We start from the raw sequence: 14278 nt of genomic DNA, 5'->3' as shown, positions 1-14278 counted from the left end.
CGAAGTCAGCTGGAGGTGATCACGTGATCCCAGTTCTAATCCGATCGATACCGCAGGTCGGCCCCTTTTTTTATTACTTATTTCATCGTTTTATTTATTTACTTGATATTTATATATTTTATTTGCGTAATATTTTATTTTATTGTAGAAAACTTTGTACATTGGGAACTCGGTGTATTTTTACAATTTTAACATCGCGCTTCTCGTTATAGGGGCGGCCACACGAGCGCTACTTCTGCGTGTACATAATCCGGAAGCCACTTCTTGTAGGACGACAGCAAAACTGAAATTACAAGATATTTCGTGTTGATAGTCGCGAAGAGATATCGCGTGTAAATTAATTATATGAAAATACACCATTCAGGATTTACAGCAGCATTGTAGAATTTAAGGTTTTGGAAAAAAAAAAATTGTTTTTCCACATTTTCCCGCAGATTTCATTCAAACACGCGTGAATTTTCCTAAACGAATTTTTCTTCCTTCGGGGGACAATAAACGAATACTGTGGAAAAATTGCAAAAGGGAAAAACTGGTTTTCCCCGAAACTTTGAAACTATAGCCAGCATTACACAAATCGGAATATCTCTTACATTGCTTGTCCGAAGCCCAAGTTTCCAGCAGTTTTTCCTTGGTCATGATTCCGTGTGTCATCAGCTCTTGAGTTATCGCCTGGATGCGCGGTACCAGTCTGACGGAGGATTCGCAAGGTATCAACATAATTGCTTAGATAAGTTTAGAATCAGTAATTATAACGGTGATACTTACTTGGACCACAACTTGGTGACGCTGATGGGCGTCGTCAGCAGCGATGGCACGAATCTTTTCAACTTGGGACACACTTGACCCTCCAAGAGGAAATACACGAACCACTTCACGCCGTCCACCGTCAGCGGGTGCTCTATGTCCATAGGTGGAAGTGTCCAGCTGGCTCTGCCGAATGTACCGGTTACGCGACACATGACCTTTCCGGTCTTCCGCTCGTACCTATAAATAATTATCACAATAGGGATTCTAGATACATTTACACCGCGATTGGAAAATTATCTCTTGTGCAAGTCGAATGTAATTATCAATTTTTCATCGTTAGTTATTATTAAATAGAGATCGTTTATAACGTCAATATGTAAATTGTCTGTATCTTTACAGATATCTAAGTTGAGAAAAGAAAATTGAACTTCATAAATGTATCTTTGATTTACAATAATCATAAATAACAACTTCTCCTATATTGTGAGAGAAAAGCATAATGAAGAAACTAACGAGGATACCTCGGCGGTGGATCGGTCAATGGTTCGCTGAGGCGACACAGAGACGGCGCGAATTTCGGCAACCATTCGGGTTGTATCGCCGTGACTCCTCGCATGTATATCTTGTTTGTCTCGTACACCTCCTGATAGACCACCCACTCCGGACTGGTCTTCCGTAGGACGCACGAGGAGTGCATGAATACTGGATCCTCCATTTCCGATGTTCTACACAGAAGTCGACGTTAATAGTCGATGGTAAGTCGAAGATCGTTCGGGAAAAAGTGATCAACGATACGCACCTGTAGGCGTACTTCCACTTGGACTTGTCCTGGTCCTCCTTCACTTCGTCGGGCAATACTTTCTTCGCGACTTGATCCGCCATTCCTGCGAGCACTATCTGGCGCAGTAACATAGTCTTCACGTCGGTCGGCGGCGGCATTCTGTGGCGGAATTCTCGTTACGGAAAAGTGTCTTTAACAGAGAAAGGTGTGTGGAAACGTACCTTGGATCGATGCTCAAATTTAGCTCGGGCATATTTAAGTTAATTTCATTGGTCAGCTGCTGCCGGAGCTTCCTGATCTCCACCACAGCCTTGTGCCGCAGACCATTCTGCTCGCAGAAGAAAAGCAGCTTTCCCTTAGATCCTTCGTACTCTGCGGCCCCGATGGCTTTTATCAGAACCATTACGTCACCTGTGGATACGTTGTTTTAATACTCTTCGACAATCTCACGTCTGAATGATCACCTACCGAGAAGCAAACTGTTACCGGCACCGGCCCAGTAACGACGGATCTGCAGCCACTTGCTCTTAGCCGGACCACCAAGCGCCTCTATCAGCACTTCTTGAACACTCAGAGCTGCCACCATGCATATCGTGTACTTTAGTAAGTTATGCTGGTGCGACAATGCCAGCATTTTGCCATAACGCGGGGCGACCGGGAATGCCGCAATGCTGCGTCCCAGCGGTGTCACCTTTGCGCAGTAAGTCTCTGAAGATAATCGGAGATATTAATTTTACGAAAATTTCTTCACTTGGTCTAACCAAATGGAGAATTTTTTGGAAACAAAGCATGCATTTTTTAAATATATCATCAATATTAATTAATATTTATTAATTTTATATATCTTTTAAACGCAATAATGTTGGTAATTCGAAGCATTGAATGACAATCTAAAATTGGTTGTTCGATTACCTTCCTGCTTTTTCGGAGGTTGCTGCAGCGCTCCGAGTATCGTGAGCCGCTTTTCCGCATATTTCAACTGCGCGATATCCGGCGGCGTGGGGAACGGGAAATTCACGACCTTGTCGATGTTCATCGCCTTCATCTGCAGCAACAAGTCGTCCACCGGCTTCCTCTGAATCTCCGACGGACTGTACTCCTCGAACTGGTTGTTGTACACAGCCGACGAGTATAATCTGCGTGACAAAAAAGACACGAGCATAAAGTATATATCTTCACGTAGAACGTCTCTCTCAGGATACCTGTAACAATGGCCAGGTCCGGTTCTGCCGGCTCTGCCGGCACGCTGACTGGCCGCCGCTTTGCTGACATAGCAGATCCGGTATGTGCTCACACCGGTCACCTTATCGTACACCCTGGTCTTACAACGCCCGCTGTCCACCACGTACTTGATATTGGGAATTGTCAGTGAGGTTTCCGCTACGTTCGTGCACACCACGCACAAACGATATCCTTCCGGTGGCGGTTCAAACACCTGTACGATCATATCAAAAGACTCTACTTATTTTGCCAAAGTTCATTTAACATACGAGTGATTTATTAAATGATTATCAATTTAAAGTGTAATTATGAAAAAAGTTATTTATTGTGTCGTTAATCTTGTAGGCGATAAACATGCTGCTTGAGAAAATATAGCACGTATATTTACCTTGGCTTGTTTGTGGCCAGGTAAAAGAGAGTAAAGCGGCAAGACCCACAGAGGTTGTGCGTTCGTCAGTCCCTTGAAATCGATTACGTCTTCATCCTCATCCTCATCTTCGTCTAAGTTATCCTCGTCATTTTCTACATCAATTAGATCTTCGTGTGTATCATCGGTGGGAATCACGGAATAGCTGAAACAAATGTTCACACGTGCGTACATTTCGAGAGGGAGAAGAATAAAATTTGGATGGCATCATACTTGTCGAGATTAATATTTGGAAGCTGTTCCTTCCGCCTCAGTTTGTTCCGACGTAACGCCTCCTTGTCGTCGAAATCCTCTTCGCATTGTTCCTCATCCGCTGCTTCTTTTGAGGCACATTCACTCATATCCGAGGAGTCTGTCTGCTTAACTCGGGCTTTCCTCAATGGAAACGCTTTGCGCAACTTACGCACGACCGTGTGCACTTCCTGCTGACCTGAATTCCAAATTTTGGTTTAATCATCCCCCCCCCCCCCCNAATTTTTGTTTTAACCCCCCCCCCCCCCCCGGTATGAGCAAAGATACGCAAAATATACGAGACAAGTTCAACTATCACAGTACCTGTTAGGAACACCAGAATGCCGCCGTCCGGCAGCCGAGTGTGAATCTTGATCGCTTTGCGCAACGCATCGTCCACGTAATCCTCGCTTGTCCGCCTGTTGAAGTGTATATCGACAGGAAACTGTCGTGCCTCGACCGTGATCACCGGTGGCTTTACCTTGAACAACCTCGCGTTCTCCACAAATTCCTCGACGCGCAATGTGGCGGACATGATTATTAGCTTCAAAGAGCTGTTCCGCTTGTCGCGGAGCGAGACGATCCTCGACAGCAGCCCGATCAGGATATCCGTGTACACGCTGCGCTCATGCGCCTCGTCCAATATAATCACAGAATACTTGCTCAAGAGAAAGTCCTGAAAATGCGCAAAGGTCGGTGATTATGATGGTCGTAACGGCCTTTTAATCGTACGTACACTCTGAATCTCCTTCAGTAAAACACCGTCGGTCATAAACTTGATTTTCGTATCCTCCGTAACGTTGCCCTCGAAACGAATCAAATAAGAGACCTCCTTCTCGGTGAGGTTCATTTCCTCGGCTACACGCTTGCTCATCGACATCGCCGCCACTCTTCGCGGTTCGGTTATTCCGATCAATTTATCCCGAGCGTATCCGGCTTCGTAGAGGAATTGCGGCACTTGCGTGGTCTTTCCTGTAATAAGCGTGCAAGCGGTTGGACTCGAATTACTTACACATACGCTGCTGCTGATTAGTTTTACCCACCGCTGCCCGTCTCTCCTGTAATAATGACTATTGGATTCTCATTTATATTTTCAACAATTACTTGTTCTTCCGCAACTACAGGCAGTTTCAATCTAGCAGCCTGTATTTCTGGCTTTCTGTTCAGGAGCACAAAGACGGCGGGTGTGTGAGCGATGGCACTTTGCTGTTGCGCCTTCTTCTTCGTTTGTTCCTTACATTTCTCAACTTTGCTCGAAATTGTTTGATCTTTCGCATCATTCGTTGAACTGTTCTCATCATCTTTCCTCACATTTTCCTGAGTGTTATCTCGAGTAGTTTTATCCCCGCCATCTTTTGTCATATCATCACCTTCATCCTTTTTTTTATTTACCGCAATTTCAGAAGTAGCAACACTCTCGGAAACACGTGCTTCATTCTTGTCGTCTGTATTATTTTCACTGTCACTATCATCAGATTCCTGCAAAATAAATATTATGGTTTTTTTTTTCCATTTTTATTCAACACGCTCCCTCATAAACTTACTTCAAACCCAATCACATTTGGATCGGACACAGTTTGTTTTGCATTGTCCAGAACAGCTAATCTCTTCTTTTTGCTTCCTTTGATAGAATTCACAACTACTTCCGTATCACTTTCCTCTTCAAGCACCTTGCGCTTCAATTTTGACTCGGGTGCTTCTTGTTCCTGAAAATACCGCTTCAAACCTTTATTTTGCAGAGACGTAAAGCTCATATACTGTTGTAATTCAGTTGCAGGCACTTGTACTTTTGCAAGTTCTTCCAGCAATTGTGCACTCTGTGGCAAAATAGATATTATCAATTATTATATAAAACGTCTCATGTCGTGATCATCAATGACAAAATTACAGTACTTGTAATTTCTTCTTTTTCCGTTCCACCACTTTTTCCAGTTGTTTCCTACGTTTTTTCGATAAGAACTTAGTAGCAGGTACATTTTTATTTATACTTTTTGTTTTTCTCTTCTCGGTGAATAGAACAAGAGCATTGCAACTGTTGTATTTGTCAGCACGATGGTCGATGTCTATGACAATCTGAAACACATTTCACATTGTGTTTAACAAATTATACGTTTAGAGAGAATCTCAAATTATTTCTTTAATCCTAATAATCTAATTACATCGCGTGTTGAACTTATTCCGCCGGTTAAAGAACAGAAAAATATTATTAACAAGAATATTACATACGAGGAATTAGTCGTTCTGTAAAAAATATTGTATATTTATTATAATTTCATGTTAAAAATAAAAGCTAAAAGAAACTAACCTCATTGGTGGGGGAATTATCGATTTCCACATTTGCGGCGTTTTTCAATTTCCAATTGAAATCTTTCTTCTTCATTGTTGATAAGTAGAATAATTCATAAAGAATTAATCATTCTCAGAGCGTGTAAGACTTTAAAAGAGTAAATAACAGCAATTCTTTTTACGATTACAGATTTACAACAATCATGGACAAACACGTGGGTGACAGCACTCGACCAATCTCGACAGTTTTACTGCACACGGAACGTCTGAATGAGTTCTATATAAATATTTTACGTTTTCACTATCAACGATACTGATCATAATACGTGATAATACTATTGTAAATAACTGATTTTTAATCTTTTAGTGAGAAGAAGTTACTAGCTAAAATCCCTAGACAGAGCGGATTGTTAAATTTTCGTCATGTTGGCGACCGTTGAATGATAGCGTTTCATTTACCTTCAGGTGTGTATTGTGGTGACACAAGCAAAGTGTGGTTAGCGTCGATTAACTAGATTGCAGGAGTTGATTAATTGAAATTAAGGATAAAAATGGCTTACGTGGATAATATTGTTCAACGACACAAAAATCCTGTTACGGAACACATGATTGGAGCGGACTGGCTCAATTCGGAGCAGAGCACAGGGGTGAGTTTGTGCAGACGATAATTTGGAGGTTACAATGACACTGCAAAGTCGTTTAGCAAAAGTAACATTTCCGTGAAATTTACGGCTCTAGTAGGCTAATATTATCAAAAAGTAAATAATGAAGAAGCGTGTGTGTCCGCTATTTGGAGCTAGAAGAATCGACTTTGGAGTATAATTTGAACTTGTTGATTCATCTTGAATTTCGTGAAAAATATATTGGCCATGTAATGTGTACGTGTATTTTCTGAATTTCTTTGAAATACACAATTAACGTTAACAATAACTGGGCTTTGTCCGTTGAAATGAAGACAAATTTTATATGTAAGAATCTGTCTAGCAGAGAAAATGGGTCAACGAGCGCTTAACGATTATCGATAGATTCCTGTGGGTTATCGAGAATTTCGAGAAAAGAATGCTTCAGCCACTGACGATGATTACTAAGCGCTCATTGTTTCTTTCTTTGCCGAACGCAGTCATTAACGATTCATTTACACAAAATTATACAAGATTATGTTATATTTGAACAATCATTCACCTATGAGATTCTGTTTGCGCATCTTCCGAGGATTATATGTGTTCTCTTATCATGATTTATTAATTGATGATTGGTGTCAAGCTGATGCTATATTTGAAATTATCTTGACTTACAGACATCAATCATGGCGTGTGAATTTGATGGTGGTGTCGTAATAGGTGCTGACTCCCGGGGAACAACGGGGTAAAGAAAAATTCATGTGATATTCACCCATTATTCACCACGATTCCCATTGTAATTTCTCGTCACTTTTTCCAACAATAAAGCGTTCGAATTTTTGCAATGAAATTTCTCGACAATTGATCTACTAAAATTTTTCCTCGGCAAGGAAGAAGTCTTTCGGAAGATGCATCCGTAGCACAATGCAAGCTTAACTTATACTACAATCACTTTTTCAGAGCTTATGTTTCCAACCGTTTCGCCGACAAACTAACAAGAGTGACGGATTACATTTACTGCTGCCGTTCCGGCTCAGCGGCGGACACCCAGGCCATCGCCGATATAGTCGCGTACCACTTAGGGTTGCACCAGTGAAGTATCAGCATTGTCCATAAGACATTGTCGATGCGTCGATGAGAACGAACTTTCGGTTGTCCAGGATGGAGCTGGGCACGCAACCCTTGGTGGAAACCGCTGCCAACGTGTTCCGCGAGATATGCTACAACTACCGGGACTCGCTGATGGCCGGGATTCTCGTGGCGGGATGGGACAAGCAAAAGGGCGGCCAGGTCTACAGCATTCCCATAGGCGGTATGTGCGTGCGACAGCCAATCTCCATCGGCGGCTCCGGCTCGACGTACGTGTACGGCTACGTGGACGCGCATTACAGGCCCGACATGACGAAGGACGAGAGCCTCAAGTTGGTCGAAAACAGTGAGTACTGCTTGGATATCGAGGAAGGGAAGGAGAGGCTTCAATGTTCTCGTTTCAGCACTGGCGTTAGCCATGGCTCGCGACGGTAGCAGCGGCGGCGTCGTACGCACCGGCGTCATCACCGAGAAGGGAATCGAGCGGAAGGTCATACTGGGCAATGAATTGCCGCGCTTCTACGAGGGCTGAAGTTTCATCACCTCTCCGTTTTTCTTTCTGTCGCGCGAGATCGTTAATATTTCTAGAGATTTTCGCCACTGGGTTCGCTGATTAAAGGATACAAAGTGTGATCGGACGTACATTCTGTGTTCTTCCATTTCCCGACATCGCCCCGATCCCGGAAACAAAGCGGCGAAGCGCAAGGTGCCCCGTGTGTAACCATCAGCGAAGGCCGATTATTAATGAATGAGAGATTTGAGCGGGAAACGTCGACCGAAATTTCGAGCGCTTTTGTTTCCGATTTCCGAGGAAGACCTGTGCGCGGAATCGCGGCCCTCAATTTATTTGACCAAACACGTATCGCCACTTCTAAATTTAGGTCGTATTATCCACTTGCGATTCGCCGCCGCTGGGCGTATATATCCGTCGGTCGTTTCGACTCCGTACTTTACTCGTCTATTGCCGGAGTAATTGGCAAATTGTCGCAATGATACTATCGTGATGCGAGGTAATCGCGACGACGACGTTGCTGCGGGCCCTCCTCCTTGGGCTGCCGCCGCGTGCCCCATCAAGGTAGTCGCGACAGAACGTTGTCAACCGCGCGCGCGATCCACGCTACTTTCACGCATACGATACGAGGTGCTTTATAAATGGGTGAAAGAATTTTCGTGGGAGAGAGGTTTGCGATTAGGATCGAGTACGCAGCACGAGAAATTCGTTTATAAAGCAGGAGCTTTCGCCAGCCACTACGGTAATTAATCGTTAATTCTCTAAATATCGTATCGTCGGTGGAATTAAAAGTTACGTTCAATAATCCGACGTGTCGTTAATCAGGGGCGAGATGATTTCGCTTGTAATTTCGTCGACGAGTGTGTCAACACGTTGAATCAACCGCGTCAAAGAAGAAGAATTCTTCATCTTCGTTGACACACACTTATAAGCGAGAGATCTCGATAAAGAATTAAATCTTTTGAATGCATTCGTTACTGATAAGAAGCACAAATAGTGAGGAACAACCCACTAACACAGATCGTTTCTTGATATTCCGTTCTGCATCGTTCCTGTTAGATAGCAGCGTGACTTCCGCGAGCCGACGACCGTTGAATTACAGCCGCTGACTCGACGGTGTTACAAGCGACGCAGGATGACATCGGAGGGCACTTCGGATGACCTGCTGGCGAACTGGGAGATGCCCACCGTCCAGGAAATCAGCGACACCATGCAGAATTTCGGCATGCCGGACTACTCGGTGTTCGCCGTGATGCTGGTGGCATGCGGCGCCGTCGGCGTCTATTTCGGCTTCGTGAAGAAGTCCTCGGGCGAGGACGAGTACCTGGTCGGCGGCAGGAGCATGCAAACGGTGCCGGTCAGCTTCAGCCTGATAGCCAGCTTCATATCAGGTATTTTGCATTCTCTCGTCATTCGTCGCAGACGGGGTTGATGTACCTCGCGTGGAAAGTTTTGCGGCGGGGGGTAGGGGACCTGTAGGGGATTGTTTGCACACGACGACAATGTATTTGCGATCGTAGCAAATAGATCGCGAAAGATTTTCTTATTTGCTGTCCGTATCGTATATCCGTGGAAACTTTCCACCGGTCACTTTTTTATCTTACTTACCTTCTCCTCTGTCTTTCTTCCTACGTGGTGGCAAACGGCTAGATTAGATAAGCGCACAATTAAGTCGTAAATAACCTGTCGTGTATGATCCTTTCAAATTTGCAAAATGGAAACTGATTCAACGGGCGCTACGTTTGCACGATACTTACATTCCCGCGCTGTTACACTTACAAGAGCACATTGAATTGCGCGGTGTTTTTGGAGATGCAAAATTCGCCCAATCTCTTCAGGTATCTCATTGCTGGGTATGCCGACGGAGATTTACGTGCACGGCACGAGCTATCTCTTCATCGTCAGTGGGATTATTCTTGTGGGTTTCATCATGTCCAACGTGTACTTGCCGGTCTTCTACGAGCTCAAGCTCACCAGCACCTACGAATATCTCGAGATGCGTTTCGATAAAAAGATCAGATTACTAGGCTCTGTCCTGTTCTGCATCGGTATTGTGAGTAGCGTTCTTGCAATCTGCATAAATCTCGCGTTCGTCGACACGTTGATACCTTTGCACGATTCTTGCAGATGATTTGGCTCCCGATGGTTATCTACGTACCTGCCTTGGCCTTCAATCAAGGTAATATCCTCCACACGATCTGATAAGAAACGGATCTAACAAGCATTTATTTCAATAGTGCCCGAATTCCACGATATTTCCTCACGATACTCTCGTAAAATTGCGCACATGTTATAATTGAATTTTTTTTTATTTATATAGAATTTTCTCTCATATAATATACATATGTATTTATATACATACATGATTTCGTTAATTTTTATAATTAATTTTTCTTTCATTATTCTTCTTTTAGTGACGGGGGTGAATGTGCACATAGTCACTCCCTTCGTGTGCATCGTTTGCATATTCTACACCTGTGTGGTAAGACGTTAGATTTGCATACTGCATTTTCTCTCGCAATCGCAGACGTATTTGTTCTAATTTACGTCGCGCAAGACTGTGCGCTGAAAGGATCTATGATTGGACTCACAGGGCGGCCTCAAGGCGGTGGTGTGGACGGATTTCATTCAGACCTTCATCATGTTCGGCTCCATGCTGTTAATTGTAATTAAGGGCACGTGCGACCTTGGCGGATTATCCTTGGTGATACGAAGAAATCTGGAATCCGGAAGACTCGAGTTTCCCTCGTGCGTGTGACGTTTAAGCGTTAATAATTGATCTTGTTATCTCGTGTCTTTCTTAAAATAATCGAGAGACTTACAACATAATCAATACTTCCGTTGCTTTCCTCGCCGCAGCTATCTTGATTAATGATGTCAGAAGCAAGAAACAGTACGCCGAAAATTCCTAAGTTGAAATAAAAGGGTATATTCATAAAACGATACATTTGCTGGTGGTCAAATGAATGCATTTCTAAAATATTACTTTCCCGCCGTAAAATTAGGTCATGAGAAAACAAAGGTGGATCACATTTTACGGTTGTTTATTGATTGTTAGAGCAAAAGAGGAAAATCCCTGGATAAGATATTTTACAAAAGTATCATTTCACGGACATATCCTCTTGTGTGATTTATTTGCAAAAATTTCTCGCTTCTAACATCATCGAACAAGACGACTGTAGCGAGCCAGGAGTCTTAAAGCGTCTTTCTCTACAGAACCGACTGGAATCCTCTGACGAGGCACACTATCTGGGGTCTCATGATAGGCGGCACCGTGCATTGGTTGCAAATCTCCGCTATCAATCAGAACATGATTCAACGATACTTGGCGCTCCCCACTTTACAGTCGGCCAAAAGGTTTGCGCAATGACAATGTAATCCGTTTATCGTAATAATCCTATCAATACGTTATGAGCGTAATAGGATAATTTGCTTTTCGACCAATCGTTTCAGAGCACTCTGGTTTTTCATAGTCGGAATTTTGGCTCTGATTATGATATGCGGATACGCCGGCCTGCTGATCTACGCCTGGTACCACGAGTGCGATCCGCTCACGACCAAGGTAACATTTATTTGCAGCCCCTAACGCTCTTGATGTCGCAGATATCTAATGCGTGTGTAACGTAATACAGCTGGCGCGTGCGAAGGATCAATTGCTGCCGTTGTTGGTGATGAACGTTTTGGGAGAACTTCCGGGGCTCCCTGGTCTCTTCGTGGCGGGCGTTTTCAGCGCCGCGCTCAGGTCGGTTAATTAATGATATCATATAAAACATGTGTCATATTATTTTGTTATATTCAGTTAAAAGATATATACATTTGGACAAACTTACATTTGGAACAGTATGTGTCTACTTACTTATTTGTAACACGATTTAACAAATAGATGTTTTTTTTTTTTTTTTTACAACAGCTACGTCTCAGAAACTAGGCGTTCGGGGAGATATATTTGCGAAGATTTTCTCACTCATTTATTTTTATATAAAAATATGTATCCTGTGAATTTGCCAATGGAGTTCAGATAGAATTTCTATACTGTAAACATAACTTTAATAATTTCTTCTAATGTGAATTGAGTTACTTTTTCAGTTCACTGTCGACTGGCTTGAACTCCATGGCGGCTGTGGTGTTGGAGGATTTCGTAAAGCCCTTCATCAAGACGCCGCTCACGCCCAGGGCAGCTGACATCTTTTTGAAGCTCACAGTCGTCGTATTAGGGGCGACCTGCGTTGCTCTCGTTTTCCTCGTCGAGAAGACTGGCACTCACGTGTTGCAGGTAGACGCGATTGTACTTTCGGAAAGATGTGTGATGATCTCTCTTCTCATATTGAATAAATATCGCAGTTGTCAATGAGCCTGTCCGCCATCACCAGCGGGCCAACTCTCGCCATATTCACCATGGGTGTGCTATTACCATGGATCAACGCGAGGGTATGTGCAACTCGACACATAACGAGAAAATTGCATCGAATTATTCTCTAATCTTATTTAATTTTATTAAACTCGCGACAGGGCGCTCTGGTCGGGGGACTCGCGGGTTTAAGCTTCATGGGCTGGCTTGGCCTTTCCGCCGGTACGGCCATCGCCACTGGAAGGATCAAGTTAGTTTTCAAAGTCGTAAAAATTACTCTTCTCTTTAAGCAGTTCTGAATTTACGTTCTGTAAACTACGTTACCGTCGCCCGATTAATTTTTCCCGAAGCACGTGTTCTAATGCATTTACGATGCAGATTCGAGGAAAAACCCGTTACTACAGAAGGATGCACTTACTCGTTTCCCCAAGTCGAGAATTTGCTATTATTTGTGCCACCGGATTCGATCTTGGAGGACGCCAGTGTAGAGTGAGTTGAAATATATCATCGGCTTTAGTGTCGATTGTTTCCAATCAGTCCAAACGTTAACGATACAAGTAACTGTTGATTCATAACTTATTAGATTATAAAATCATCCCTCCTATTATAATAGGGAGCCATTAGCGGTGTTTCGTCTCAGTTATATCTGGTACACTATGATCGGTGCCCTCCTGACTATAAGCATCAGTTTCCTCGCGACTCTGATTACCTCGCAAGATGTTGAAAAGTTAGATCCGATGCTCCTAGCACCGTTCATTAGGAAATACTTCAAGAGCTCGAGCAGAAACATGGCGACTGAGAAGCATCAAATCGAGGTAAAAAAAACTGACATTACTTTCCGTCTTATTGCAAGGAAAAAATCACGTTTTACTGTAACATCACGTCAGAATATTGTGGCTTATTAATATTAGAATTTAGACGCTGGTAACACAATTTCTTACATATAATCGATTGTTTGTACATAGATTACAAAATCAGATCTAAAGATGGCATCTCTTGCAAACAACGAGGGCGATAAATTATTGCAAATAACTGCGACATGATGCAGTATAACTCTCGTGAATGTCAAGATTTTTTAAAGAAAAAGTATAATTTTGTAACGCGCGTGCACTGATTCGTGTATTGCAGTTGTAAATTATTCGCGAGAACCATGTACAAAATTTATATTTGTAATAAAAGTGTATATTAGTAGTACTTTGTACACATTTGTAAAAATTGTTATAGGCTGTTGTATTATTTTTACTTAAATAAAAGCTTTATAACAAAGGATATAGATATTTAATATTAAGAAATGATTCATATAAATTTTTCAAGAAAGGAAAAAAATATATACATGTGCTTTTCTTCCCAAGTCAAAATGTACGAAATATAATAAGAAATTTCAATATGATTATGTGATGTGAGAACAAAGATATTTTTAAAAAATTAACTTATATATATAAAACTGTATAAAAAAAGAGATAAGAAAAAGAAATCTGTTTGTGAATTTTTTATTGCGAAATCGATAAAATTCTGCAATACTAAAGTTTCAGTACTTTATCACAGAGCGCTGTTTTTAAAGATAACAACTAGTTTTTTAAGTTTTTACGAGATATTCCAATTGTGACTCCAAAGACATCTCAAAGACTTTGCAAAATCGTTCTTCCAGACAATTTCACGCAACGTTTCTGGTATTTTTAGCGGTCGCCCTTCGAGATATCCAGAGTAATTTTCGAGATACCTCCTCCCGAAAATAAATCGATCAGGTAAACCGAGTAATCGGACGCAGAGTCCGCATAGCAACCGATATGCTATTAATACAACTGGAATGAAGCGAAGCATTCTTATCGTCGTCATTGTAGATAAAGGAGAAAAAGCGACTTATACGCACCGTAACGGTTCCTCGCGCGCCGTCGGGTTTGTCTCGAATTGTTTGCAGGTGCCGTTCGTTATCGAAAGTCCGGTATGTGCAGAAGTGTTGAGCAATTTATCGCGAAATATCTCTCATTCTCGGGAGAACAAATAAATGTTAAACCGG

The 14278-nt window shown here is 42.5% G+C and overlaps 3 protein-coding genes and 2 long non-coding RNA genes across 6 annotated transcripts; 2 read left to right on the top strand and 3 right to left on the bottom strand.

The window, feature by feature from the left end:
• Window positions 1-127: 127 nt before the first annotated feature.
• On the bottom strand, window positions 128-6057 carry LOC106746886 (probable ATP-dependent RNA helicase kurz). The gene is made up of 17 exons (XM_014624016.1): window positions 5713-6057; window positions 5301-5480; window positions 4952-5224; window positions 4451-4886; window positions 4144-4379; window positions 3732-4083; window positions 3390-3606; window positions 3138-3321; window positions 2731-2963; window positions 2441-2664; window positions 1997-2236; window positions 1750-1939; window positions 1547-1687; window positions 1269-1472; window positions 766-984; window positions 591-688; window positions 128-283 (listed from the first exon to the last, which is right to left on the bottom strand). The coding sequence occupies exons 1-17, from the start codon at window positions 5785-5787 to the stop codon at window positions 207-209; spliced, it is 3579 nt and encodes a 1192-aa protein (XP_014479502.1). The 5' UTR covers window positions 5788-6057; the 3' UTR covers window positions 128-206.
• An 86-nt stretch (window positions 6058-6143) lies between these two features.
• On the top strand, window positions 6144-8044 carry LOC106746891 (proteasome subunit beta type-6). The gene is made up of 5 exons (XM_014624025.1): window positions 6144-6340; window positions 6991-7058; window positions 7274-7405; window positions 7474-7748; window positions 7807-8044. The coding sequence occupies exons 1-5, from the start codon at window positions 6245-6247 to the stop codon at window positions 7932-7934; spliced, it is 699 nt and encodes a 232-aa protein (XP_014479511.1). The 5' UTR covers window positions 6144-6244; the 3' UTR covers window positions 7935-8044.
• Window positions 8045-8139: 95 nt separating this feature from the next.
• LOC106746888 (sodium-coupled monocarboxylate transporter 1-like) lies at window positions 8140-13530 on the top strand. Of its 2 annotated transcripts, none has more exons than XM_014624022.1 (15): window positions 8140-8655; window positions 8973-9304; window positions 9752-9966; window positions 10041-10092; window positions 10328-10395; window positions 10507-10661; window positions 11130-11270; window positions 11367-11475; window positions 11546-11655; window positions 12000-12186; window positions 12255-12341; window positions 12423-12511; window positions 12640-12750; window positions 12875-13076; window positions 13227-13530. In XM_014624022.1, the coding sequence occupies exons 2-15, from the start codon at window positions 9049-9051 to the stop codon at window positions 13302-13304; spliced, it is 1860 nt and encodes a 619-aa protein (XP_014479508.1). In that variant the 5' UTR covers window positions 8140-8655; window positions 8973-9048; the 3' UTR covers window positions 13305-13530. The 2 variants fall into 2 exon arrangements, with proteins under 2 accessions (XP_014479508.1, XP_014479507.1); XM_014624021.1 differs by having other exon boundaries at window positions 8977-9304; window positions 13227-13317.
• On the bottom strand, window positions 10299-10822 carry LOC106746895. The gene is made up of 3 exons (XR_001374623.1): window positions 10736-10822; window positions 10505-10632; window positions 10299-10388 (listed from the first exon to the last, which is right to left on the bottom strand). It is a non-coding gene; the product is annotated as an uncharacterized LOC106746895 (long non-coding RNA).
• Window positions 12407-14242, bottom strand: LOC106746894. The gene is made up of 3 exons (XR_001374622.1): window positions 14132-14242; window positions 12680-12822; window positions 12407-12498 (listed from the first exon to the last, which is right to left on the bottom strand). It is a non-coding gene; the product is annotated as an uncharacterized LOC106746894 (long non-coding RNA).
• Between the last annotated feature and the right edge of the window lie 36 nt (window positions 14243-14278).

The sequence above is a fragment of the Dinoponera quadriceps genome, unplaced genomic scaffold (genome assembly GCF_001313825.1).
Source record: "Dinoponera quadriceps isolate SergipeBrazil2010 unplaced genomic scaffold, ASM131382v1 scaffold1852, whole genome shotgun sequence".
NCBI lineage: Eukaryota > Metazoa > Arthropoda > Insecta > Hymenoptera > Formicidae > Dinoponera > Dinoponera quadriceps.
Note: the sequence above shows the minus strand (reverse complement) of the source record. Positions and strands in the feature narration are given on the sequence as shown.

What these genes read in the sequence shown, in the direction of transcription:
- LOC106746886 (XM_014624016.1), bottom strand. Translation starts at nt 5,787, where the DNA reads ATGAAGAAGAAAGATTTCAATTGGAAATTGAAAAACGCCGCAAATGTG. An exon ending in GGACCTGGCCATTGTTACAG is followed by an intron (nt 2,665 to 2,730) that starts GTATCCTGAGAG and finishes TTTGTCACGCAG; the next exon opens with ATTATACTCGTCGGCTGTGT. An exon ending in TTGACCGATCCACCGCCGAG is followed by an intron (nt 985 to 1,268) that starts GTATCCTCGTTA and finishes AATTATTTATAG; the next exon opens with GTACGAGCGGAAGACCGGAA.
- LOC106746891 (XM_014624025.1), top strand. Translation starts at nt 6,245, where the DNA reads ATGGCTTACGTGGATAATATTGTTCAACGACACAAAAATCCTGTTACG. An exon ending in TACCACTTAGGGTTGCACCA is followed by an intron (nt 7,406 to 7,473) that starts GTGAAGTATCAG and finishes TCGGTTGTCCAG; the next exon opens with GATGGAGCTGGGCACGCAAC. An exon ending in CCTCAAGTTGGTCGAAAACA is followed by an intron (nt 7,749 to 7,806) that starts GTGAGTACTGCT and finishes TTCTCGTTTCAG; the next exon opens with CACTGGCGTTAGCCATGGCT.
- LOC106746888 (XM_014624022.1), top strand. Translation starts at nt 9,049, where the DNA reads ATGACATCGGAGGGCACTTCGGATGACCTGCTGGCGAACTGGGAGATG. An exon ending in GGAAGACTCGAGTTTCCCTC is followed by an intron (nt 10,662 to 11,129) that starts GTGCGTGTGACG and finishes CTTTCTCTACAG; the next exon opens with AACCGACTGGAATCCTCTGA. An exon ending in CTGAGAAGCATCAAATCGAG is followed by an intron (nt 13,077 to 13,226) that starts GTAAAAAAAACT and finishes GTTTGTACATAG; the next exon opens with ATTACAAAATCAGATCTAAA.